The sequence below is a fragment of the Kickxella alabastrina genome, assembly GCF_025024165.1.
Source record: "Kickxella alabastrina strain RSA 675 chromosome Unknown BX661scaffold_5, whole genome shotgun sequence".
In the NCBI taxonomy this organism is placed as follows: domain Eukaryota; kingdom Fungi; phylum Kickxellomycota; class Kickxellomycetes; order Kickxellales; family Kickxellaceae; genus Kickxella; species Kickxella alabastrina.
In genome coordinates, this window is record NW_026251476.1 from 844,429 (window position 1) to 870,175 (window position 25,747).

The following is a 25,747-nucleotide window of genomic DNA, read 5'->3' on the forward strand; positions in this document are numbered from 1 at the left end:
GTAGACCCAACATGTCGCATTTACAGACTTTATTTTATAATTTATTTCTACTTAAACGCAGCTGTAAGACGCAATCGGAAGCCATCCGTCAGTGTCAGTGTGGTACACAATAATCCACGCCCCGCGCTCCTTGACCGTATGCCGCAGTATGTACCCCTGGTCGCTGGGTTGGTAGACAAACTTGTGCTGCTGGCCGCTGGGACTGCGCAGCTGCAAGTGGAACAGACGCTCGTCGCCGACGGGCAGCAGATGGAAGTTGATGGACTCGCCAAGATGGAACTGAGACTCAGTCGGCTCCTTGATGTAGAACTCGTTGGGTGCCGCCGCATTCAGCTGCACAAACGTCGGTGCATTGTTTCTGCCGCGGTGCACGACCGGTAGCACGCACGCAAGTGGGAATGTTTTTGATGTAGCGACAGTCTTGATCTTGCCCTCTTCGTCAACGTCCTTGATGCGCGTGTAGTCGTGTGCCGAAGGGCGCTTGTCCTTGTTTTGCAAAAAGCCAAGCATTTTTTGGGCCTTGCTTCCCGGAGACTGCGGCAAAACATCATCGCTGGGCCTTTTGGGCTGCAGTGGTAGACGTGTGCCGCAGTAGATCTTGATCAGCCCGCGCGTGTCGGCCGCGCGCACGCCGACAAGGATCTTGACCATGCGCTTGCCGCGGTAGTCCATGCACTGCGCTAGCAAGGGCTGGCGCGCTACTATGCGACCGCTGCCGTTGGGGTCGTGTAGCTCAACCTCCGCAAACACAGACAGGGTCGAGTCCTTCACACACAAAACCAGCGGGATTACCTTGTCGTCGCGCAGCTCAATGCGTGGAACATGTGGCAGGTTCAGCAGCTTGACCTTGGATGAGAAGTATGTGGGGCGCACATACGGCAGCATCCAGAAGACAGGAAGCGGCACAACTGGGTCGACAAATTGGTCGCTGGCGGCCATAGGGAAATGCGTGAATATCATCTCCTTGGGCGGCGCCAGGAAGAACCACGAGTCCACCTTGCTCTCGGCGTTAAGCGGGTGCGACTTTGACGCACACGCAGTGTCGATCAGGCGGTATTCGCCCTCCAGGCACACTGCGTTCCACACGTGATTGGCTGCTGGCAGCACTGGGCCCTGATAAGAGTCCAATGGCTGGCGCAAGTAGCCGCGAATGGTGAGCGACTCTATACCCAGCGCGTGCATCATCGCATCAAAGAGGTACGCAAATCCTGGTCCGCGAGAGCGGCGGCGCTGCAAAACATTGTTAGGTGACTCCTGCCGCTCAAACTCATCGTTGCTCTCGGCCGTGCTGGGGTCGTACTGGATATTCGATGCAATCCAGATGAATGCCGCGCGCACACGCTCGGTGGGCTTGTTAAAGGGCCGACCAACATGCATGGTTGCCAGGACATCCGCTGTGAGCTTGACAGAAATCGACTTGATCATGGCCATCTGGCGATCGACCTTGGACCAGTTCACACTTTCGGGGTAAGAAATGTGCCCTCCAAACTTGAACACTGGGCGCGTCATTTTGGCAAAATTGATTGGCGTCACATTGGCCGGCAGCGGCTGGGCGAGCTGTGGGTCGATGTCCTCGACAAACATGTCCTTGGATAGGTCCATTGCTGTGTTCGCCGAGTATGTTGGCGGCTGGGATATCCCGACGTTCGATGGGAATGGCGACATTCTCCCCTCGCGCTGCGCAAAAGTGGATGGCGGGGCAGACGACATTGAGCCAAAGCCCGTAGGAGTCGTCGAGCGCGTGTAAAATTCGCTGTCTAGGGCCGACGGAACACCATGCCTGCCGGGCGCATTTTGCATGTCACTGGTGCCTACAAACGAGGCTGGGCGCTGCGTCTCCTGCGATCCTGGCGCACACAAATCCTGTTTTGTGGGAATGGGGACGCTATTCAAGCTGCTTCTGGTTTGCTGCTGCTCGTTGGCAGGCGAGACTTGATGGACATTCGGCTGCTGCGCCGGAACACTGGGTGCGGGGTCGCGCTGTCCACTTGCAGGCAAAACAGCGGTCACCGGAATTCCAGTCGCAGAGTTACGGGCCCTTGCCAGATTGTCTGCAGTCGCTGCAGACACGTTACCAGAATCCATATGGGCAGGAGCCTGGGTACCCATGTATCCCACTGGCGGGCCTGCCTGCATGGTCTCCACGCTCATCGGACGCTGCCCGGCCACCGACACGGCTTGTGGGTATTGCTGAACCCTTGAGGGTGAGTCGCGCATCGGGTCATAATAGCCGGCCTGAGCCTGGCCTTGACCTTGGCCTTGGCTTTGCATTTGAGTGTTTATAGGCGCATATCCTCCGGTGGGGGCGGCAGCGACCATACCTCCAACCTGCATAGAAGAGAACTGCTGTGACTGATGGTTTGGGTATACGACTTGCTGCTGCTGGTACTGCTGCTGCTGCGGTAACGGTTGGTAAGCAGAGTAAGGTCGCCCGTTGGCATCAACTCCGCTGTAAACTGACTGCATGTATCCCTGTGACGCCATATTAGTCGCATAGCCATTTTGGACAGGAACCATATAACCGTTAGCTGTCAGATACCCATTTGGCGAGTCTTGACGACTAGGCGGAATCATAGAGTACATCTGTGGGTTCTGCTGCTGCTGTAAATACTGTTGTTGCGGATGCTGTGGTTGTATATATTGTTGTGGATGATGTAGATTATGAGGTTGTTGCTGCGCATATTGCTGTGAATCCTGTGGATGTTGCTGCTGAGAAACGGGGCGCGCCGATACCAAGCTTGGAACCATATCGACCATGCTGCTGGCAGCACGCGTGTCTGCTGCAGTGCTGCCATACGCGCTGTGAGTATTGGTCGACAAGTTCATCGCGCGCTGAAAGTCTGTGGCAATGTCATAGCGTGTGTCGTAATTTCCCTCGTAATGCCCATCACCATCTGAAGAACCCGGAACATCGGCAGCCCTGGACTCTGTCGCCGGTTTGGATGCAGTGCCAGAAATTGGGCGGATGCGCGACTTGTTTTTGACTGTCCGCGGCGCAAATGAATCGCTTTGGTACTCGCCCTCCTCCTGGTGCACTTCGTCAATGACCACGCTTTTCAGTCCACCGCCACCATAAAGATTGGTACTCTCCGTGCTGCTGTACCAGCTGCGGTGGTATTGCGAAATGTCGCCAATGCTGCTATCCTGTGCGGCCAACCCGAGGCTCGACGTATCGCTAACTATCGACGCGTTGGCCGTCGATGGGATTACCGGTAGCCGCTTAGATGTCGTAGACTCAGCTATAGACGACACGCGACTCGATACGGTTGAGCCGTACTTCACAAAGCGCGCCGAATTCTCAGATGCCGGCGATATCATCATCTGCAATTTGCTAACATCAGTAGCCGCATATTCGTCGTCCTCAGCACAATCGTCATCAAACAGGTACTCAGCCTCGTGGCGCCTGTCATCGCCGTGCTCGAGGGGTGACGGGATCCCGTCCATCATCTGGCGCGCCTCGGATATGGCAGCCTCGTGAGCAGCGCGCGAGGACCTTTGCATGGTGTTGCCCGTGTCACTCTGCGAGTACAGCGAGACAAACGAGGAATGGTTGTCGCCTTGGCCGTAACCATCATTCGAGGAGATAGTGGTGTATGGCGACTGCATTGTGTTCGGATCCGGCCTGATCGGCGCATCCTGCACCCTGTTCGAGGAGCGCGAGGCTGGCTGTTGCGGCATTCCACGTGGGCCAAACAGCATGCTGCCGCTGCTCCGGTTCTGTGTGGCCTCCTCGGTGCGCATGGCAATCTCGCGCATGCTCTCTATTGACGATGTAAAGCTGCTGTTGCTGTATGACGCGATTCCAGGCTGCGTGCTGGCGCGTGAGGGCGCCCAAATCCCAATCTGGCTGAGCGACATATCTATGGACTCGTTCTGTCTTCGGGCGTTTGGCTGCGGCGCCTGTTGAAGCTTCTGGAGCTGCTGTTTCTGCGGTTGCACTGCCGCCTTGGCTGCCTGTTGCTTTTGAGTCGCGTTAGTGTAGTTGCTCATGGCGCTCAATCTTCCGGCGCTGTCAGGTTGCGAGTGGTCTTTATACAGCAACTTCATCCGGGTCGGCTTTTGCGGTATGTGCGCCTGGATCTTTTGCTGCTGCACCTGCATCTCGTTGTTGGCCATATTGAGCAGTAGGGACTCTATTGAGTTTGCGTCGTTGGCGTTCTGAGCCGAGCTTCCATTTTCTCCGCTGCTAGCATTATATGCGATATTTTGCCTTACGTGAGCGGGTGTTAGTACATCACTCAAGCGCGCCAGTCTCTCGGCTGTTTGCATTGCTTCCTGGGCCACGGGTGCCTCCCTACAATGATTAACAATGGCATTGTGTTTGTAATGAAAGGAATAGCAGTTAGTACATCTATGAAAATGGACATACATAGTCGACGGGGCGTAAAATGGAATGGCATGATGCACTCTCATCACACATTATCACTTGTACAAATACGCAATCTGCTCCAAATATGAGCGCAGTAGACGATAGTGTACGCATAATGCAGTAGCCTCTAGAGATTGAGAGAGCCGTAGAAGCAAACCCACATTCAGGGATTACTACGCGCATAATTGGTGTTATAGAGGTACCATATAGAAGAGGAATGTTGCGCGCAGTAAATGATTTGTTCGCTGGGATCAAAAAACGAGGGGAATATTACAAACGAAGTAGCAACCCTAATTGGTATACACATACGTATTTAGAATATGTCCCCCCACGCTCATACAAAAGCATTGCGTGATGTGAACAAATTTAACTGCCTTTCCTGGATTACTTACGTGAACTTTACTAGACAGGCCGGAAATAGCCCATCCTCATCCGTGTCCGTGATCTTCCCCCGCCACCAGTTTGCGTCGGCTATTAAAATGCACAAAAACCCACAAAGTACAAATTAGCAGTGTGTATACGCTATATTAAGAATTGAGCTCCGTTGCTACTTCTGTCTCTGTCCTAAAGATGAGCTGTGATAGTACTTACCACAGTCCAGAACCTCGATCAGGTTGCCTACAGAGCATAAGCATCAATGATTTGTGATTTTCGATTTACGTTTGCGTGTAGTATTAAAGAAACATAATGTTTGCGTTAGTTTTTTTGATGGTATTGCTGTCACCGTTTACTCGCCGTCCTAAATGAACATGTGTCTATGCGTAAACGATATACGTTACCTTTTTTGAATGGCAGGTCCTCGACGCCCTCGCCAGCGAAAGTGTACAATGCCTCTGCAAAGTAACGACCATCGCGAATTCCTTCGGGTGCTATCATATTCAAACGATGCGTGTGCACGGCGATGGTGTGTGTTTGCTGTTTGCTATCGATTCAATAGAATAAATAATAATGCGAATTTAAAAATACAATGAGCGCGTGAATTTCTGCTCGCAGGTAAGAAATTACAATGCAAAAAAGAGGAAACAATAAAAAAACAGAGATTGGCGGATATGGCCACAGCGAGAAAACGTAATCGAGTGCAGACACTATGCTGTGAGCGTGTGAAAGTAGAGCAAAAAATAAGATCTGGGTGAGAAAGGGGGACCACCGTAAAAAAACAAAGTAAAAAAACTAAGCTGGAGAGCTCAGACAAACAGTAGCTGCAAAAAAATATGCTACAAGTGAGCTAAAAAAAATTATATCTGTGTCAGAAAAACTGTATCGTTGACCAGCGCGTGCGTGCTTATATGTATGTGCGTGTGCGTCAGCAATGCTTTTGATGTGTAGAGCTGTTGGTATGAGGCGTGTATATAAAGTTGATAAAATAACTCCTGTTTAAGGTTTAAAATAAAATAAAAAGCAACAAAGAAAAGAAAAGCAAAAGAGTTTGAGAAAATAATTGCGAGCAAAATTTGCTTGTTTTTTTGTCATTCTGCAGCACAATTAGCCAAAATAAAACAACAGCGATCACTGTATAGTCGGGGAATTGAAAGGGATGGTGGGGATTGCACAGCGAATATCCGCATCTGTGCTTGTATTTGTGTTTTTTTACAACTTTAACTTGCAAAGCTGGTTTTGGACGCGAATTTCTCGCGCACAACATTGACATTGATTGTGATTGGTCAGCGCATATTTACCAGAGCGGGCTCAGAATACGCAAGACATGAAGTGACAGTGCGCATTTTTATTGTTTGGTGCAGTGCAAAAAGTAGAAAGTTGGGAGGACAATCGGAAGACAGATGCCACTAAATTTGGAAGAAGTAGCAGCGAATTGTCTCTCTTTGCGTCTACTTTTTTTTTAAATTAAATACGTGCTCGCTTTCGTAAACGAAACCATTGTGAGCGCTCAGAATCAATTGAGCTTCAGCCATGCTCAAACAATGCGACATCCCCAAACGCAATATCAGATAATGGCGACGCACTGGTGCATGTCCTCAGAATTAATATGGAAAAATGATACATGGTAGAATGTACCAAAAAAATATTTGCTACAAACTCGTTGATTTGGGAGGTGATTAAGGCAGAGCGCACAGCCCTTTATACAAAGGAATAAAAATGGAACGATCGAATCATCATATTTCATAAAGAGTAATATACCCTTATTGTCGTCCATCTTGGCAGGAATAATCTTTAAATGGTGGCGGTACTTTGCATGTAGCCATTTTTTGGCAGTATAATTTCTGTGACTATAGTTCCAAGTGAGCGGCCGCGCACAAACAAAATGAGACATAATTGGGCAAGTGATTGAGTGATTGGGCGAGCGCTGTGGTTTTTTCTACGTGATTCTGCCCTTGCACGGTTGGCTGTGGTTGCTAGTGCTAATCAGTTGTTGTAAGTGCCAATAAACGGTACTGCTTTTTTATTTTGATATACCTGCAGGTGACCATCTAAAAACCATTAATTAATTTATAGCTTTGTACTTGTCTCTATTGTCTTTTTTAGCTCGTTGAGCATATGTTAGCATGCAAAAGTAGTAAGGCAGATTTCGGATTTCCTGTGATTATTCTAATTTTATTTACATCTTTACCGGAAAACCGCATTTCCCTTTGTCTTTTAACCGACATATCCTTTTTACAATTTCTCCTTAGTTTTATTTGTGTGAAAAGCTTAAAGCTTAAATTTTCAAAGCCCAAAGGATGGCAGAAAAATTCATTGACCAGGAGATGACAAAGTCAACTGCCGGTGCTATTGGAAGCCCAGCCATGTATATTTTCGCTTTCACGCTTTAAATATTTGTCATTTCTCTCTCCCAAAATTTTTTAATAACTGTAGACTCGCTTTGTTTTCAATTTTTCAAAAATATAATGCTTGGATCATCCTCTCCTACTCTGAGCGCATCGATGGAAGCCTCTTCAGCCTACACCCAGGCCATATCCGGTACACGACCAGCGCCTGGTACGGTGGAATTTAGTAATTACGTCGGGAGCATGCGCGCTGCACCCACCAATTCAACAGCTCAAGAGAAAGCCATTAATTCAAACATAGCTCTTGGGCCAAACATTTACGACCAGACCAAGAAGGACTCTGCTCTCGAAAGACTATTAACAATTGTCAACCTGCAAGCGATGGGTGTCTTTCAGACACCAGGTGCAAACTTGGAACCTTTCCCACCGATGGGTACTGGCACCAATCCTGACGCTGATAGCGATTCTGAAACTGTGTCCAATGTATTGTATGCACAGCAAGACCAGTCGCAAGACCAGTCGCAAAGTCAAAGTGATATTTATGACCAGCAGAACCACCACTCACTCGACCTTTGCTGGTCTCAGCACTCGCCTCTGCACATGCCGTTGATATCTCCTCCAAAGGCGAGTCCGCCTTACACGGATCAAAAGCCACAATCCGCCTTTGGCATTGCCAGGGTGGCCTCGGATACGGCACTGTCAAGTCGGATTCCATTTTGCACAGAAAAAAAGTTCTTTAAGGATTCGAGCTTGCATCCGCGAATTCAGTACGATAGAAAGCTCTCCTCGACCTTTCCGTTGACAAGTTCTGGTCTGAGTCAAACAAGCCTGCACAACCCAGGCAATTGCATGCAAAATAGAACAAATACATTTCCGGCCGGCTTGTTCAACCACAATTTTGGATTTAACGGCAACCTCCGAAACATGCTGCTCAGTGGCAGTGATATCTCCTTATTAAACTGCAACAATAACAATAACAACAACAGTAGTGACAATGGGATTAGTAGCATGGAATTCGCGGATAATATGAACGAAATTTCAAATTGGAAGAGTCAGCCACGCAACTCCATATCGAGAATGCAGAAAATGGAATTTTACAGGTGGCTTATCAAAAACATACATTTTCCATTCCCCAGCGAGGAAGATCGGTTGGGTCAGCTAGCGGTAGATGAGATCAGTGAGCGGAAATTTAAGTATTGGTTTGCCAACATCCGCTGCCGCCAGTTCAACAAAAACCGCAAAGCCAACGGCGAAATTTTTTTTGTGCCAAACGCAAAGTTCTACATGTCATGCTTGCGCCTAAAACTGCCCATTCCGCAGGACATCCCGAATATTTTTATTGACGAGATTAAGCGAATGAACACGCGGTCTTTTGCGTAACACAGAGCATGATGTGTAATAGATACACCACTTTTTTAACTACACGTTTTTCAGTAAATAAAAAAGGTTGTGCTTGAACTTTTTGTTTGTATGTGTGTAATAATTTTTTTTACCAGAACAAGCACAGCAATTATAAAACTCAAAACACACAATGCATGTATTGGTAAAAAAATAAAATGTTAAAAATATCTAGTTAAAATGAGAATACAACAACAGCTCATGGAAGGTCGCAGGCACCTGGGTTGCGAGCGCACCACAAGGGCTGTATGGGCTCGGCATTAATTCCGCGGCCAACCATGCGGAAACGGTGCTCATGAAGGCGGGACGCAACCTCGCCGGTAGTGCGGACATGACCAGTAGAGTCGGACCTGCCTGACCAGGCAGTCTCAGCCATGGCTGAGGCACGAGGCCACAGGCGCCCGTCAATCACAGTCTCATCGCTCTGCTCAGCCCAAAGGGCAACCTCGGCGCCGAGAACAAGCTTTTGCTGCGCGGGATCGGTAATGTTGGCCAGCAGGTCAAAGTTGTAGACATGCATCCAGGTTTTGAACGGGTCACACCACGAGTTGCTACCTGAGTTAGGTAGCCAAGAACCATGGCCGCAGTCCAGGTAGTAGGACGAGGAGGGTGTGGCAATGGCGCGGTAGCCCTTGGCAACAGTATTTTGAATAGATTGCTCGTCGATCCACGCTTGGATTATGGTTTCATTGGATGGCGTGTAGCTGGTGTGGAACAAAGTCTCCTCCCATGTGTACGCAGTCTTGCCGGTGCTGGCCAGATGATTGTGAACCTGAGAGTACCAGCTGGTCAAGAGCGACTCGACATCCTCTCCGGGGTGAGCTGCCAGGTATTCTTGAACGTAGGAATCTTCTTTCCAGCAGTTGCGGTTGACCTCATCGCCTCCCAGGTGGAACACGCTGTCGGGGAATAGCTTGGTATACTCGGTGAACAGGTTTTTAGTGAATTCGATTGTCTCGGGTTTTGCAATGTTAAGCTGGCCGCTAGGAGGCTCTGCGGCAAAATGGTCCCAGTTGGGCTGCTTGTTTGTGCAGCTCATCAGCTCGGGGAACGCCTCGCCGACGATGTAGGTGTGGCCCGGAACATCAAACTCGGGAATTACTCGGATTCCGCGCTCCTTTGCGTACTGAATAATTCCACGGACATCATCGTGTGAGTACTGCATGTCAGCTCCATAGGCCCCCTTGGCGTGCAGCTCAGGGTAGGTTTTCGACTCGATGGGCCAAGACTGGGCGTCAACAACGTGCCAGTGCAGAACGTTCATCTTGTTGAATGACATGGCATCAAGAATGCGGTGGATAGACTTTACTGAAAAGTAGTTGCGCGCACTATCAAAAAGGATACCGCGGTGAGGGAATAAGGGCGCATCCGCAATGTGGATGGGTGTGTTATGGATGGCCTTGCTCTTGCCATTGGCAAAAACCAGCTGCGATAAAGTCTCAAGGCCGCGAACAATGCCGTAGGGTGTATTGGCATTTAACGTTGCCTTGCCGTTGACGGGAATATCAAGGATGTAGGACTCATCAGTGCCCAAATCCAATTTATCCGAAGAATCGGCGACGACAACCTCAAGGCCGCTGAATGTGCCGCTGGTCTTGACAACGCCCTGGTTGTAGTTTACAGGGGCAGTAAAGCTCTCGTTGTTGATGATGGTGTTGTAGCGCTGGATGGCAGAGTTGGCAATGGTTCCGATGTTTCCCTTGGCCTTGATGGTGACTCGCGATGCTTGGCTGTTGAATGAACCCTGCTCGTAGACCTGGGGAATGGGCCAGACGGCAAGCGCAGTGGGCAGCGCTGCGAGGAGTCCGATGGTGGATACTGTGATCTCCATAAAAAGCATGGTTCGGCTAAGGCGAATAAGTATTTATAAGAAAGGCGTTAATAAGAGATACGGACCAAAACAGACGAGTGGTCGGGGGGAGGGATCGAGGATGTTTGATGCGTTGGTGTTTTGAATTGTGTTGTTGTATTTGGAGCCAGCAACCTCGGTATTTATATTATTGTGCCTCGTCTGCAGTTCGCTGCTTGCCTTTTGGCAAATTTTCCTTGACAATGAGTGCAATTAAGTGCATTGTCGTAGTCATTTGTTTTATTTTTCCAGAAATGGATTTGTCTGCAGACGTTGTCTCGCCGAAGATTTGCGCGGCTGGAGTCTCCACACCCTCTAACTAGAAAATATAATCGCGGCATTCAGGATGAGCTTTCCGTGACAATAATCTGATATTCTAATCGATATTCTAATTGGAGGCATGCACGACATATTGAAAAGATTGTGTAAACAGTTTGGTATCTTTTAACGTAGGATTCAATCAGCAGCCTTTTTAAAAAAAAGCAAAGACAACATTATCTTCACAGAAATTCCGCGATTGTTAGACAATGACCAACGAGTTGACAAAGAGGCAGATTGACGTGCTGGTATTTCCATCTGATTGAGTGTACGTGTGATTTACAAAATCGCTCAACCTTTGTAAAAAATTGAAGCGTTGTCGCGCTTTGTGCTGACGAGTTACGCATACCCCAGTGATATACTACAAAGAAAAATGGGTGTCAACCCGATGGACAAACTGAGATCCACACTAGCAAATACTGGCAGATTTAAAGGGCTGTGTGCAAAATCAAAAACGATATCCGCAATAATCAAGCACGTCATAGACTAAAAAATATGAAGGCGTAAGCCTTGCCAATGCTTGAGCATTTTGCAATTGCTTTGGTGTGTGCAATTCAGTGGTTTTTATTGTTCAACATCAAAATAAGTAAAGCTATTTAAAACAATAAATGATAATTCCCGCTTATAGGTCCAAAGTATTGTTATTGATATATTTTGTGCTATTTCTGACAGAAGAGCCTATAAATATGTTTAAAATTATTATTATCCTCAAAGCTTATAATAATAATTTTTCATTAGTATTAACAAACAAATCTTTAATAGTTTTAATATTACTCATCTCCAACTCTGATGTTTTATCATAAAATTTAAATTTTCTAATTTTACCCAAAATGTTGAGCGCCTGTAAAAACTTTAACAGCGAGTCAATAGTGCCGGTTTTGTGGCATTTTATAAACCCACCCGAAAGTTTTTTAAATTCACCCCTTGGACGAAAATTAAAACCAGATTTGGATGATGGAAGCCCCATGATGTGTAATTTAGTAAAATAAATGACGGTAATAAAAAAGTAGTATTATTAAAATAATTAGAAAAGGAATAGAAAAAGAAAAGTGCCTAGCAGTAGCATAGTTGGTTTGTATACCTGTAATAGCTGTGGATAATGCCTTTTTGTACGCTCGTTTATTTTACTCATTGAGCAGTTAATTTACAAAGGCAAGCCTTTAGGCTTGCTAAAAATAGGCGTGCCCGTGCGCATGCAGACTTGCCATCTATTATTAATTAAAATTAAAATCAGCCGTCTTACATTATTATTGACAAGAAATATATTTAACTAATTGCATATTTGCAGGTTGCACATTTCTGAATTTTATGGGCATTGACAATATAACATTGACCATGCCAATAATTTAAGTATTTATAGACCACCAAAGAAGGGACCTTACTGTTTTTATATGTTTATTGTACACTGTTTTTGAGAAGCAACAATAAATGTTAAATCCTGACTGTGTCAATTGGCAATATATATTACTTTGCTATAGTGAGCATACCCTCTTTATTTTCTTTGTTTAATTTGCAGATATATATTAAGCTCTGTCTTACGACTCTTATTTTGACTGAGGACAATTGTTAACAACAAGCATAATAGCAGAACAATTGTGCAATTGAAATTGCCATGTATTGTGAGGGTCACAACCATTTTCTTGTTTTTAATGTAATGGCTCCCGAGTTTAATTACAAATACTATAGCAACAAAGCAGCGCTAATTTTAATTATCTATAGCCCAGCTGGCTCAAAAATAAATATTTACTTTTATATTTTTCTGCTCATTGTTCTCCTTTATGTTTTCAATTTGGCCTTTAACATCCAAAACCACATTAAACATTTGCTGGATGTTCTCGTTAAAGTGGTGGGAGATGTGGATGATGAATGCAGTTTTTACCCCCTTAGTCACATAGTTTGTACTACCCCAGGCATTCAGATGAGGTTTCCGCTTGAACTTGGTACGCTCAGCAAAGCTGAAAATGCACTGGTAAAACTATTTTTTAAGTTTGTTATTACTCTGTATGCGCGTATTTTTTCAAAAGATTGTGCAAAGGCCTATAAAGCTTTAAGTGAAAAACGCGCATCTATAAGGTTCACCAGCTCTTCCGTGCTAGAATGGCCAATCAACAGAAAACTAAACGGGAACAGCTCGTAGGTACCCTTGAAAGCTTTGTGCACAACAACCACATTTTGACAGATGACCTAGAAGTGGTGGTGGTATATAAATTGGTTCAGCCACGAAAGCAAATTGAAATTAAAACGGAAATAAAATTTAAAATGTATTTATTAAACCCAAAAGCCAAAATCTGACCAAAAGCTAAATTACTAAAGTAAATAACAAACGAGGTCTAATGCAAGCTGTACCATTTAGTCCTCAAAACATCGATATCACACCCTCTTTGATACAATTATACCTTGAAAGTGTGTATTTGTTTTATGTAGTCCGTAAACTCAATTCATGTTTCTTTTTATCTATTGTCAAACAGCCCTCAAAATTTAGTGTATTTTCCACGCACCTTTGTTTCCATTTTAAATGAAGATGACGGTGATAGTAATATGTAAGAGTATTGTCTGTACAGCCCTCTGATCTTAAATTTTCTAAAAGTGATCCAACGTAGTCGCCTCTATGTCCACGAATAATATTTTTGTTACCAACTTTAAAATAAAAGCCATGCCCCATGAATGGAAACTCGTTGATTTCGCTTTTACACATGCTTTGCAGAATGAAGTTATTGATAAGATAATTTAATGGTTTATATTAACAAATAATAAATATATAATGAGTGGAAGATAAGAGAAAATATTTTTTAGTCCGAAGGCTGTGATTTATATAAATGAAAATGATATATCTGCTTTTATCTAATCGTTTGTCTTCCAAATATTTGGCTCAATGTATCTAGTTTCTCTCCTGCTTGTCTTACTCCCCGTACCAACGTCCATACAAAGGCAGTTAACAGTGTTTTACAAGCATGCGAAAAAAGCATACATGTTTTGATTTGGCAAACTTTGAACGGTTGATTTTACAAAGGTGCCCTTCAGCTTTAAATAAACCCAAATTCAAAGTATTCTGTTGCTTAAAAGCTGCCGCCAGTCCAATAATACAGGCAAAACTCAAGTCTTGGTTTGACCTTGTTTTCCTTTTTAAAAAATGTTGCTTGAGTTATTTAAATTATATTCAGCAACGAGAGCCGCGGCGGTTCCAATTGTTGTTTTTGTTCGAGCCAGAAGAACTGTTTACGAGTGGGCAGCGTTTTTTTGATTATTCACAAAATATATATACACACCCTTATAGTCACGTGTGGCTACAATCCCCAAATGTATTTTTATGAACCGCGTAGAAATTTTGAAAACATAACAAAACTTAAATTTGCGACTGCGAAAAAATAGCAAACGACAACTTCATTTTCTTCTTCCAAAGCACCTCAATTTCCGCGCTATCATTTATTTATTCATTTATCTTTTTTGCATGCGCACGCTAAATGTCGGACCCATTCTCGAGCATTCGTCGTAAGCCTGTGGCTGCTGCGACATATGGCCGAAAGGCTATGGCCGCGCGTCGAATTGTTATGTCGCATACATCCCCTGCCAACAATACCAGAGCGCTGCTTCCTGTTCCGTCAATATCATCGCCCGCCCGAAACGCGGACGATGACAGTGACACAAGCAGCGATTTGACTGGAGATAGTGATGGTGGCGTATTTGCTGGCAACAAGGGCTTTACAAGCGCGCTGGTCAGGGACAAGCCCGATACGGAGGCAGCTCGGGCTGGACCAGCAGCCGGGAACCTGTGGACTCACAGGACTGCACAGTCAGCAATGACAAAATTGGAATTTCTGTATGAGAGCACCAAGGCTGCAGATGCCGGCAATCCGCCGCCGTCCACGTCGCACGCACTACTTGAATCAGCTAAAGACAGCTGGGACATAGTTGACATTGGTGAGAGTCGCGTTGGTGGTAGCGATGGCGTGGGTCCGGCAGCTGACACTAACAGGAGAGAAGCAAAGCCTGTTCAGCAAACCAGGCGGATATTACGCGACAACACTGATATTATTGTGACTGGAAAATCCGCTTCCAGGGCCGCTTCGGCATCTACCAAGAGGACAGCACGGCAAACAGCGTTTAAGGTTGCGCTCGAGTCAGCGCCGAGGGCGGAAAGGTCAAACTTTAAACTGACAAAGACTCTACCGATTTTGAACAGCAAACTAACAACGGCTACTGCGCCTGAAAAAGCTGACATCATCGCAGGAAGCAGAGCTGCGCCGTTGTCAAAAGCAAACCCCAATACTGCGCCGCTGAAGCGCGTGCGAAGCATTAATACGATTGGTTCCACTAAGCAGCGAGGGAGTCGTAGCAACGGCACTAGCTCTTGTTTGTCTGGCAGTGCAGCGAGAGAGTCTGCAATTTTAGCTGGCGACGATGATAACGGTGTGTGGGATATGCATGAGTCTGTGTTAAGCACCATTGCTTTGTCTCAGCCCAGGGACTCTGTCCGAAGGTCTAGTCGCACCAAGACCACAGCAGTGCCACCGAGCAGTCGCGAGGAATCGATCGAAAGCACCAGTGACAGCGACAATGAAACCAACATTGCAGGCATAAACACATCTCTGGTCTGCACGCCCAAAGCTCAGGTGGGGGCCCAGCATCAACTTTATTCAACCCAAGGACCATCTTCGGCAACTTTGAAGCGGCTCCAAGACCGTGCCCTTGGACGAAACGTAGTGTTCACATATGGCCGCCCTCGTGATGGCGATTCTGATGATGAGCTTGACAACATTTTTAGTCGAAGGCTGGGTTTGCCGACGACATCAGGAGTGGTTTCGCAGCCACTTCTTGACTTTGCTGGCCCAATGAGCAGTAATGACATTGATATGTCCGAGGACTTGCACGCGAGGGCAGGCGGTTATGCAGCCTCCAAGCGGTCTAGAATAGCTGCAGCTACGAGTGGCCACCTGCTTGATCTTGTCGATCCTTCCGGTGTTGGCGGCAGCGGCGGATGTAGTTTGTATTCGGCAGAAGGATTTAAACGGCAGCTAGGGGACATCATCAAGGGTCTCTCTGCCAGCTCGAGCGATGAGTCGTTAGATGCCGCATGCCAGCTGCTAGTGGACGGTCTCGACCAGACATCGTTTTGCGAGGAGCTGTTAAGCAACAGGCAATGGCTGCCAATGCTGCTCCAGGCACTACACAGGGCACGTGGCAGCGGTTTGGCGCTGTCGGCCACTATGATCGTGGTTGCGACTGCCTTCAGCACCCCTACAACTATGCAGACGCTGGTTTTCGAGCGCCAGGTGCTGGAGACTGTCGCAGAGGTCCTAAAGCTGACTGTGGACTCGGATATCCTATCGCTTCGTCGTCGCAGTGACTTTGACAGCCTTGAGCAATATGCTTGCATTTCGCAAATGTGTCGGCTGTCCCGCGAGCGCGAGCTACTGGGCAAATCGCTAACATTGTCTACATACAACCTCGCGCTGAGTGCCCTTCACAGATTTACTCGCAACGACGACGCGGCGTTTCTCGCGATGGCCGGTTTGCTGCGCAGCGAGGTGCGGGAGTCAGGTTGCCTGGGACTGGTTATCGAGCGCGTGCTGTCCAAGAGCATTCCTGGATTTATCCAGATGCATGGTCAGGCGTCTAAGACCGCGAAAACGCACTCAGCATTCGATGACATATGCACATCCCGCGCGTTCCCTGGCAGCAAGCGCGTGCTGTTGTTTGGCAGTTGTAGTGCAGATTCTGCTGCCAGTGGCATTAAGGGCGGTGAGGCCGACGACCTGTGGATGGACTTTGATTTGCCGGAGGAGTCTAAGGACCTTTCAAATATGCCTGTTGCGGTGCCCCCCAGACGTGCACGCAGCAGCAAAGAAGCAGCAACAACAACAACAACAGCATCAACTGGTCGGCAGACACACACCGTAAACAGTCAGTTAGTGGGCAGCTTTCGCACTGGCGGCGGCACGAGACACGCGCTGCAAGAGGAACCGGACGGGGCCATTCCAACGTATGCGTCTATTGCTGTTGAATTGGAGTTTCTGCGGTTTTGCACAACAGCCTCGGATGAAAACCAGGACGAGATGCTCGGCATCGACACATGTGTGCCCATCCTGCTGTCTCTGCTGACCGTCTGCCAGCAATCGAGCGCACGGCTGCAAGGTGCACGTCTGATTCGCGCTTTGGAAACAGCGGCGCTGACACTCCAGTTGCTTGTCAACATATCTAACAGCAGCACTGTGTTCTGTGCGCGGTTTATCGCTGAGCAGGGCTTGGATGTGGTCTCCAAGAGTATTGCGCTGGTTTCTCAGAAAATCAGCAGCCCTGACGTGATGCTGTCTGCACACCAACAGAAAACATGTGATTTTTCGCCTAGACGCAAGGCTTTGCTCGATGAAGCTGGTGACCTGCGTTATGATATTTTGTTGATCACCAGCGCTATGCTGACAAACCTTGTTGAGTCAGATCCCTCTACAGCGCTGTACTTTGGTCACGTTCTCCAGAGTCCCCAATGTGCCCTCAGTGACCGGTGCTTCCCCGAGTGTACCTGCGCGGACAGAAAGCCGCTGACCATTCTGTTGACCCAGGCATTCCTTGCGTGTCATTCTTCTGCTAGCAATAGTGCTGATGCGGCAATTGCTGCGGGATATATTTCGGTGCTTTTGGGATTTTTGATGCGTGAGAGGACTGCTGATGGTCGGGAGTTGATCCTTAAGCAGTTGCCTGGCCGAAACACGTCGCTGGTTGTTTCGCATATACAGCAGTTTATCCGCGTTTCTGATTCTGTCAACCAGCGATTTGGTGGTCTCATTGGTGGGCTGGCTATGGCGGCGCGAAACTATTCGCAGCAGCACACGATGATTGATGATAACGTGGGAGACAGTGGTGGCAATAATAGCATGAAATTGAGCGCGGCGGCTGCTTTGAGGCGAGGCGGAACGTCAACAAATAAATCTGCAATGGCAACTTCGCTGCAATCTATCATCGACAGTCTTTGCAAAATGTAAAATATATAAACCTTGGTTTCGTTTAACAATAATATTTTTTATTTAAAAAAACCTGTTTTTTAGGAATCTTTGCTCAAACCTCTATGCTTATGCTGGATTCACTCAAACACACACACACCTCATATTCCGAATCCCCCGGTGTCGCTATCCATGTCATCGCTCTCCTCGCCGTAAATATCAAACTCGGCCATATCAGAGTCATACACGTCGGCTATTGCGTCAGCAGCACCCGGGTGGTTCTGGGTTCCAAGCTCTTTCATAAACTCGTCCACACGAGCATTGACGCGGTCGCGAGTATCCTGTGTCGCCTGGCCACGTAGCGAGCTCTCCTCCCGTTCCCTCAACATCAGCTCCGTAGCAAAAACAGCATCCTCCGCCTGACGATCCATCTCTATCTGTTTATCCAACTCAGAATAATCCACAGACTGGAGTTCCTTTGGATACTCAGCAAGTCCCTCTTCGAAAAACCTGCGGAGTATACGAATCTTTACGCGAATCGTATTGAGCACTGAGGGCTGCAGCCAGCCGGATTTTTCGCACGGTCTCTTTCGCCGACCGGCAGGATACTCTATGAGTTGCCTTATCATTGGCAGTTCTATATGACGGAACTGGAACATTCCGGAAACGCCTTCGCGTGCAGTTTCTTCGTCAAAGATGTATTTCTGCGCTTGGACGGCGTTGCGTGATCCGGGTTCGCTCTGTGCTTGGGGGGCACCGCGCGGGCGGCCGGTGCGGGGGCGGCCGCCAGATATTGCTGTGTGCACGCGGCGTTGGTCCAGGATCTGGTACTTGTAGGATTCCTTGTCTGTGCGCGGGTCGTAGCCGAATCTAATCCAGCAGCTGCGCCACGGTCCGGTTTCCATAATATATGCCATAGTGGACATGATAATACTGACTTTGATTCCGCCGCGCTCCGAAATAGGCAGCAGGATTTCCATGACATTACGGCCGACAACTGGGTTTTCCTCTATAATTCTCCTGGCCTTGTCCAAGGTTCTTTGCGGAATAAACGCCTGATCCTCCAGGGCCTCCGGGCTGGGCTCCGTAGGGACATTTGGTGCGTTGAATTTGATTGTAATTCCGTGGAATGCCAGTTTATAGCGCGCAACCGCAGCCTTTTTATTATCATTCTCTGTCTCCTTTGCTTCGTCCTCCTGCAGGGGCTGCTGGGCTTCGCTTGCGGCCTTTAATGGGAATTGTGCCGGCCATCCTGCGCGGTCAAGGAATGGTGCCGGAATATATGCACTGCTGACATCCAGATTGCCCTCAAAAGTATCGCTTCTCCCTAGAGTCTTAGCCTCCTCCAGATCCATCCCCTGAAGTACGCGCGTCAAGGTAGTCAACGGATCATTCCTCGGCATAACATATTGAAAATCAGCCAATTTCCGAAACCGGGCGGTTTTCTCAATAATCCCGATGATCTGCGCCGAAGTCTGGATGGATTTTTCAGTACCATCTAGTGGTCGGCCTTTAACCTTTTTGATGTGCCTGGTTACTTTGATTAGTAGGTTTTCTGTGGCAACTATTTCGCCACTGATCGGGTGCGATGTTGGGTCGTTGTAGCGGTAGCGTAGTTCAATTTGCGCTCCGACGTCTTCGGCGACATCGCGTGCGAGCTTTTCGCGACCGCCGATTGACTGAATGGCCTTTTCAGTATCTTTGACAAAACCCGGGTATTCTACTGATAGCACTGTACGCTGTGGGACCGGTAGACGTTCGGCATACTGCGGTTTCATGGGAGGGGGGGAAGTGGTAATGTAAATACGAGTATTGAAGCTTGTGTTTTAAGGAGGGGAGAGGAAAGAGGGGAGCGTCTTTGATATGAATTTAAATTTTTGAAGAATTTGAAAGTGGGATTAATGACAATGGGTAGGGTTTTTAATATCACTGTTCCCTGCAGTAGCGCAAAAACCCAACAATGACAATAGCTTTTATATTATTTAGGGGGGAGTTACACGTGAGCCCAACTAAGTATTTTAAATGTTAGAAAAGTACTTTTCAATAAAAAATATATATATAGTATAAACAATGAAAAATAAGAGAAAGGAGAAGAGAGAAATAAAGAACTACTACAGAAATATAAAAATATTAGAAATGAAGAAAAAAGAACGTTATTATTGACAAAAGGCACTTTTTCTTCCTTAAAAAACACCATTATCTCACACATTGCCCGTGTTAGTGTCAGACGATATGCACTGGTTGTTGTTAGTGTGCTGACCACCGTAGAAAAGCATAGGCTCGGTCAGCGAATGAGAGATAGGAAGACCGGCGGGGATCTGCATGAAGCTAGCGGGAGAAGCCGATGGATGAGCTGGCTGGTAACTGTTATGGTATTTGGCGGTGCCCTGGCCCATCGACGCCACGGCCAGCCCGCTGACAGAATTGGGGAGATCGCCGGCTACATTTGCACCCGTCTCGGTCCAATGGTACCCATTGTCAGCAAATGGCGCCTGGATGCCACTGTTATTGATGCTGTTGTTTGATGGGTTGACTTTGGGGGTTGTGCTCCTGTGAAGCATCGTGTCGGGAGTGTTCAGCAGAGACACCTGCTGATGCTGATGCTGGATCCCTGCGGCAGTCCCAGCTGTGTTGATCATATTCCCGTAGTGGTTGCCCTGCCAGCTGGCTGTGGCTGCGGCAACTGCCGCCATAGCGGCCGGCGAAGGCACAGGCTGGATCCCACCTGTGTAGAACTGATGGATTGGCGGCGCATTACCAGCAACCTGTACAGCAGGGCTCATCGTACTGCGCGCATCGTTGATGCTACCGTCAAAACTGTATGCGAGTTCAACACCATCCTTGCCCGCAATTCCATAAGTTGAAGAATGGTCGTTTTTGTTGCCGTCGACTGCTGTTGGAATAGTGTATGGTTCGGAATCGTGGGCTCTCGCGGCCTTTCCGTTCGCGCGGCCCTTGTTGTAGCGGCGCTGGCGGGACTCGTATTTGCCAAATTTTTTGACGTCTTCCTCAAAGCGCTTCTTGTCCTCTTCGGCGAGGCTGACGTAGGGCCCGCGTTCTTCTTCGGACATGGTCTTCCACCGCGCGCTCATCAGCTGCAAGAACTCGCGGTTCTTGAGCTTCTTGGTGTCATCATCCACCTTGTCCCTACAAACAAGAAAAATCAATAGGCCGAAATTGATCATCCAAAAAAACTTGCAATTGTTAATATGTTGCATGCATGCAGTTTTGCGTTAAAATGACACAATAATAGAATGTCGCATGATGCATTATTCGGCTATGTCACATTTCGAAAAACCCGAAGGCGGCATAAAGATACATCTCTCGCACTATTTGGTCAAGAGCCGCATGGAAATAGCGACGTGGGAGGAGGGACGGAATGACGTATTGGTCTGCACAGCAAGAACAAAATTGGAAATAATGGATTTCTTACCTCTGGTCATTGACGAAATAAATGAAAGCATTTCGGAAGCGCTTGAACTTGCTCTTATTACGCGGCGGCTTCTTTTTCTGCTGTCCGCCCTGTGTCGCGCCCTCCACCGCATCGCCTGCGTCCAATCTGCCACTAAGCTGATGTGAGGGCGACATTGGCACAACAGGAGCGTCATTAATTGCTATCCCAGGCGGAGGCGGCTGCATAACCTGTTGACTGAGATGAGCGTGGCTTGGAATCTGGTATGGGTACGGATTGTATGCCGACGAGCTGCCGTTCTGAAAGCCATGCTGGTGTTGGTGTTGGTGCTGCTGGTACGGGTATTGCGAGAATGCAGAGATTGGCGTGTGGGAGGGGCTTTCGAGCGCGTATGTGTCTGTAGTGTAGTTGACCAGTGGCGCCGATGATGTGGGCGGCGCTGGTGGCTGGGCGGCGTATGTGAACTCGCTCATATTGGAATCCGGTGACCCTAGGTTGAAAGAAGAATCTGCTGGTGTTAGTTGCGATCCTGAGGGCAACGACGGGTGGTTTTTAGATCCCTGACTCTGACCCTGCTGTTGCTGTTGCTGTTGCTGTTGCTGTTGGTGGGATTGATCTGTGGAAAACTGGTACCCTGGAACGTAAGAATATTGCTGTTGATAATGGTGCTGCTGATAATCATAGCTTTGTTGAGAATATTGCTGCTGGTGCTGCTGGTGCTGCTGCTGCCTGGAGCTGCTCTCTTCGGGAGAAGATGGGTTTTTGGGCGCAAACTGTGTGAGTTCAAAGTTTTGAAACGCGTTCATAGGAATATAGGTATATAAAAATGTTTGTTTGTTATAAGAAAAAATAACAAGTGAAGATATGGAAAAAAAGTGATTTTTTTACAATAGGTGTGATAATAGTCTATCAGTAGAAACTACCAGTTGGTTGATAGAGGAAGGTGCAAAAAAAACTGTAGAATTGACTCTGCTCTTGGTAATATATGATGATGAATAAGAGAAAAGCTCAGATCGTCAGATAAAATATAAATATATAGATGAAAAGGCAGGTCTTTTTAGACACTGAAAGGGGGGGTAAATAATAAAAGCAGTTGAGAAAGAACCTGTGTGTGTGGCGGTTAAGGCTTTTTTCTGATACTTTGAATACTAAACAATAAGAAATACTACAGGTAAATAAATAGGTGTGGTTGACAAGACTGTTTGATAATGTGAATGGAGATGGAAAAGAATGAAGGAAAGAAAGAAAGATATTTTTTACGAGTTGAAGTGCAGAACACTGAATATTAAACCATTTCTTTAGTATGCGCACAAAAACGTATAATGACTACATTCTTCTGTACGACCAATTAAGCACAAGGTTGTGCCGAAATTAGCCAATTATTTCACTTGCCACAAAAAAATAGAAGGGGGTGGGTGGATTTGGGTTTCTTATGCGGGTAAATATGACAAGTGGTTTTTTAGGAGGAGGGAATTGAGATCATGCTTTTTTTATTTGTGCAACGTCAAAAATAGAATGAATTTTTTTCTTTGTGCGTGTGCTTGTTTCTTCCTGTTTTTTTTTGTATTCGCTGTGAGGTACAAACATGGGAGGGGAGGTTGGGGGATGGTATTTCTTAAGGAAAAATTCTAAATATGGTATGACATTGAAAATGATTTGCATACCACCCCTCGAATTCGTCAGTATGGACAGACGCAAAACAAACAAAAAATAATGGCACAACTTTTTTTCCATGTTGTTTCTGGTCAGAAAATCCAAATTTTTGATCTGAGATACGAAAAAAACAGAAAGACAAGTAAAAAAAGTAAACCAGGCGATAAACATGGAGAACAAGTGAAAATACCAACACCCCCCATTAGCGATCTGGCTGTTTTGCAATTCCTTCACCTGATCTTTCCAACCGCTATTTTTTTAAAAATAAAAATGGAATAGGTAGAGATCGCCTCTGCTTGGCCCTCTACTCTCCCCTCTACGAAAAATAAAATGTGGAAACAAATGCCTTTTTTGATTGCTGTTTTTGGGCAGAGGGAAAACAGCGTTCATGTGCATAATATTTCATTTTTAAGACTATTTTATCTTGCATTATTCTTTATTTGAAATCCTATTATCAAATTCAGACTATAAAAAGCGCTGGGGTGGGTTTTTTTTGCCATTTCCATTGCCATTGCTAATTCCACTTACAGTTTACGGATATCGTCTGGTCATTATTTGTGGAATTGCAGATTGGCAGGGGAGAAAAGACGGATCAAATACGGATAAGCCATGTGGAATCTCTGCAGCTGATCGAGTCATTCCTCATATATTTTGCCAATTTCATTTTTTATTATTACACATTTGTCCATTTTTTGAGCTGGCTCGGATAAAAGAAAAAAGTAGCAGAGCGGCAAATGCGGAGAATAATTTGTTTTGATTTCCTTTTTTTACATCCCTCGTAGTTGAATTGATCAGCCAACAATCTGAACGAAAAATGGATATTACAAAAACTTGAGGAGTGCATTTTATTTTTAAAAAAATTGATGTGATATTTTGTAGCCAAATTTCTATTTTTAAATCATATCCGTGAGATTCCCCTCTCTTCGCCCCTCTTTTTGCTGCGCAATCCTAAATTTGATATGGGGGAAGAATAGTATGTAAGATGCACAAGAAGGAAAGATTACATGTTTTCCCTTTTAAGATGCGGAAATCAATCAACTCGGTTTTATTTGTATTCCATATGGCCACTGGACCCGTTTTATTTTATTTTATTTTACTTGTAGCGGCGTGTGCTGTTTTGTTTGTTTAGGATCCAAGAATATCCCGGGATGTATTTTTTCTTTGGCCGGGGTGGGATGAAATTCCATGTCCGTCCTAATCATTTTTCTTTTTTTGGCGGTGATCTTGTATTTTTACACTTTTTTTTGTCACATGCAAAAAAATAATTTGGCTGACAAGCGATTCAGATATTCGAGTCGAGCTGAGCTGAGTCGTTTAAATCAAATAGAAAGTACTTTTTTTTGGAATTCATGGGAGCCCGCATTAAATTTTGTCCCGTCATCGCCGCCCAAAAAAAAACACCCGCTTTCATGTGCTTTCAAATAACTCGTTCACACTTCATGTACACGCCTTTTTTTGCTCAATTTTTCTTAAATTTCAATTGCTGCTGTTATAAAATCAACCCTTTTTTCTAATATTATTCTATAGTTATTTTTACTGTGACACCTTGTACTTTTAAAAAAAACCTTATTTGTCAGCATTAGAACCACCAATTCACAAAAAAGGGAGGAAATGACTTCGCCGCCAAAACCCTGGGAGCAAAGCGGCATAGCACCAGCAGCAGGGACAGGGACAGGGACGAGGACAGGGACGGGGACAACTGAAATGGTTCCTCCAGCAATGCCCGCTACAACAGCCGCGGACTCTGGCGTAGCAGGAGGTAAAAAAAGCCCTTGATTAGCAATACGCAGAGCGAGTTATAATCGGGTTGGTTAGCTGGGATAGGGATACAGTTCTAACAATGGTTTTGGTACAGTTTATTTTTACTTTTGTTTTTTTAATAGTTTATGCGGGTGACAATATGGCACAGCACAATGGCGGTATGCCGCTAGGCATGAATGGTGGCGCTGGCGGGTATGGTGCGGGGGCGTATGGAAACTATGGCGGCGGTGGAGGGTACGGCGGTATGGGAAGCTACGGCGGTATGGGTGGTATGGGTGGCTATGGGGTGGGCAGCTACGGGATGGGCGGGGGAATGGGGGGTGGCTACGGCAGTGGCTACGGAAATATGGGCAACTACGGAAATATGGGAGGCTACGGCAATATGGGCGGTTACGGCATGGGTGGCCCAATGGGACAGCAAGGCCCACTGTCGCTGACACAGCAGCTGGACGCCTCAACGCGCAGCACATTTCAGCTAGTCGAATCCCTCGTGGGCGCATTCGGCGGTTTCGCGCGCATGCTCGAGTCAACATACTTTGCCACCCACTCCTCCTTCATGGCAGTACTCGGCGTCATGGACCAGTTTGGCATGCTACGTACGTCCCTGGGCAGCACTCTTGGATCAACCTTTGCCTATGATGGTTTCCGCAAACTTGTCTCTAGGATTTCCGGACGCCCGATGAGCGTCAACAAGAAGGATTTGGATGCCGGCGGGTTCGCCGAGTACGAGAGGCGATCGCGCGTGAGTAAGCGGTCGCTGGTAATGTTTTTTGCCATCATTGTTGGGTTACCGTACTTGATGACCAGAGTGATCCGGTCGATTGCTGCGCGGCAGAGAAGGTTGACTATGCAGCAGCAAGTTTTGGCCTCGGGTGATTTTGCCTCTGCTGCTATGGCGGGTCCGGCGATGCGCGCGGTTGGGTTGGAGTTTGCACAGGCACAGTATGACTTTAAGGGCGATACGGGTGCAGAGCTGAGCTTTAGGCGCGGGGAGCTGATCGCGGTCAGCAGTAAGGTTGATATCTGGGGCAAGCCCAGTGAGTGGTGGCGAGGGTCAATGCAGGATGGGCGCGAGGGACTGTTTCCGGCAAATTACGTTGCTGTGATTAAGCCTGGGCAGAACCCAAAGGCCATTGTTGCTCATTCAGCTGCGGATGCTGCTCAGGCAGTTAGCGCTGCTGAATTCCAAAAAGTAGAAAACACTTTATAGATTTTATTTTTAAATGAGATGGAAAAAAACGTGACTTTTTTATTTGGGGCCTGCGTCGACTCGGCTTAACTTGGCTCGATTTAAGAAAAGGTGGTTTTTCGCACAGCTTTATTGGTTCG

The 25,747-nt window shown here is 46.8% G+C and overlaps 8 protein-coding genes across 8 annotated transcripts; 3 read left to right on the top strand and 5 right to left on the bottom strand.

Annotated features, from left to right (window-relative positions):
* Positions 1-5: 5 nt before the first annotated feature.
* Positions 6-5,424, bottom strand: BX661DRAFT_83337 (uncharacterized protein). Its single transcript, XM_051539510.1, has 4 exons — positions 5,149-5,424; positions 4,961-4,987; positions 4,762-4,840; positions 6-4,294 (listed from the first exon to the last, which is right to left on the bottom strand). The coding sequence occupies exons 1-4, from the start codon at positions 5,243-5,245 to the stop codon at positions 52-54; spliced, it is 4,446 nt and encodes a 1,481-aa protein (XP_051393576.1). The 5' UTR covers positions 5,246-5,424; the 3' UTR covers positions 6-51.
* A 1,694-nt stretch (positions 5,425-7,118) lies between these two features.
* BX661DRAFT_179325 (uncharacterized protein) lies at positions 7,119-8,550 on the top strand. The gene has a single exon (XM_051535162.1). It carries the CDS (start codon positions 7,213-7,215, stop codon positions 8,470-8,472), a length of 1,260 nt encoding a protein of 419 aa, XP_051393577.1. The 5' UTR covers positions 7,119-7,212; the 3' UTR covers positions 8,473-8,550.
* Positions 8,551-8,611: 61 nt separating this feature from the next.
* On the bottom strand, positions 8,612-10,492 carry BX661DRAFT_179326 (glycoside hydrolase superfamily). The gene has a single exon (XM_051535163.1). It carries the CDS (start codon positions 10,328-10,330, stop codon positions 8,690-8,692), a length of 1,641 nt encoding a protein of 546 aa, XP_051393578.1. The 5' UTR covers positions 10,331-10,492; the 3' UTR covers positions 8,612-8,689.
* A 3,557-nt stretch (positions 10,493-14,049) lies between these two features.
* On the top strand, positions 14,050-17,659 carry BX661DRAFT_179329 (uncharacterized protein). The gene has a single exon (XM_051535164.1). The coding sequence runs from the start codon at positions 14,119-14,121 to the stop codon at positions 17,632-17,634; it is 3,516 nt and encodes a 1,171-aa protein (XP_051393579.1). The 5' UTR covers positions 14,050-14,118; the 3' UTR covers positions 17,635-17,659.
* On the bottom strand, positions 17,660-19,677 carry BX661DRAFT_179330 (RNA polymerase III transcription factor IIIC subunit-domain-containing protein). The gene has a single exon (XM_051535165.1). The coding sequence runs from the start codon at positions 19,368-19,370 to the stop codon at positions 17,754-17,756; it is 1,617 nt and encodes a 538-aa protein (XP_051393580.1). The 5' UTR covers positions 19,371-19,677; the 3' UTR covers positions 17,660-17,753.
* Positions 19,678-19,793: 116 nt separating this feature from the next.
* BX661DRAFT_169698 (uncharacterized protein) lies at positions 19,794-21,810 on the bottom strand (the record flags this gene model as incomplete). Its single annotated transcript, XM_051533548.1, has 2 exons — positions 19,794-20,739; positions 21,026-21,810. 2 exons carry the CDS (start codon positions 21,808-21,810, stop codon positions 19,794-19,796), a joined length of 1,731 nt encoding a protein of 576 aa, XP_051393581.1.
* A 531-nt stretch (positions 21,811-22,341) lies between these two features.
* BX661DRAFT_179333 (uncharacterized protein) lies at positions 22,342-22,951 on the bottom strand. The gene has a single exon (XM_051535166.1). It carries the CDS (start codon positions 22,826-22,828, stop codon positions 22,484-22,486), a length of 345 nt encoding a protein of 114 aa, XP_051393582.1. The 5' UTR covers positions 22,829-22,951; the 3' UTR covers positions 22,342-22,483.
* A 1,769-nt stretch (positions 22,952-24,720) lies between these two features.
* On the top strand, positions 24,721-25,702 carry BX661DRAFT_179337 (Peroxin 13, N-terminal region-domain-containing protein). The gene has a single exon (XM_051535167.1). It carries the CDS (start codon positions 24,732-24,734, stop codon positions 25,626-25,628), a length of 897 nt encoding a protein of 298 aa, XP_051393583.1. The 5' UTR covers positions 24,721-24,731; the 3' UTR covers positions 25,629-25,702.
* Positions 25,703-25,747: the final 45 nt, after the last annotated feature.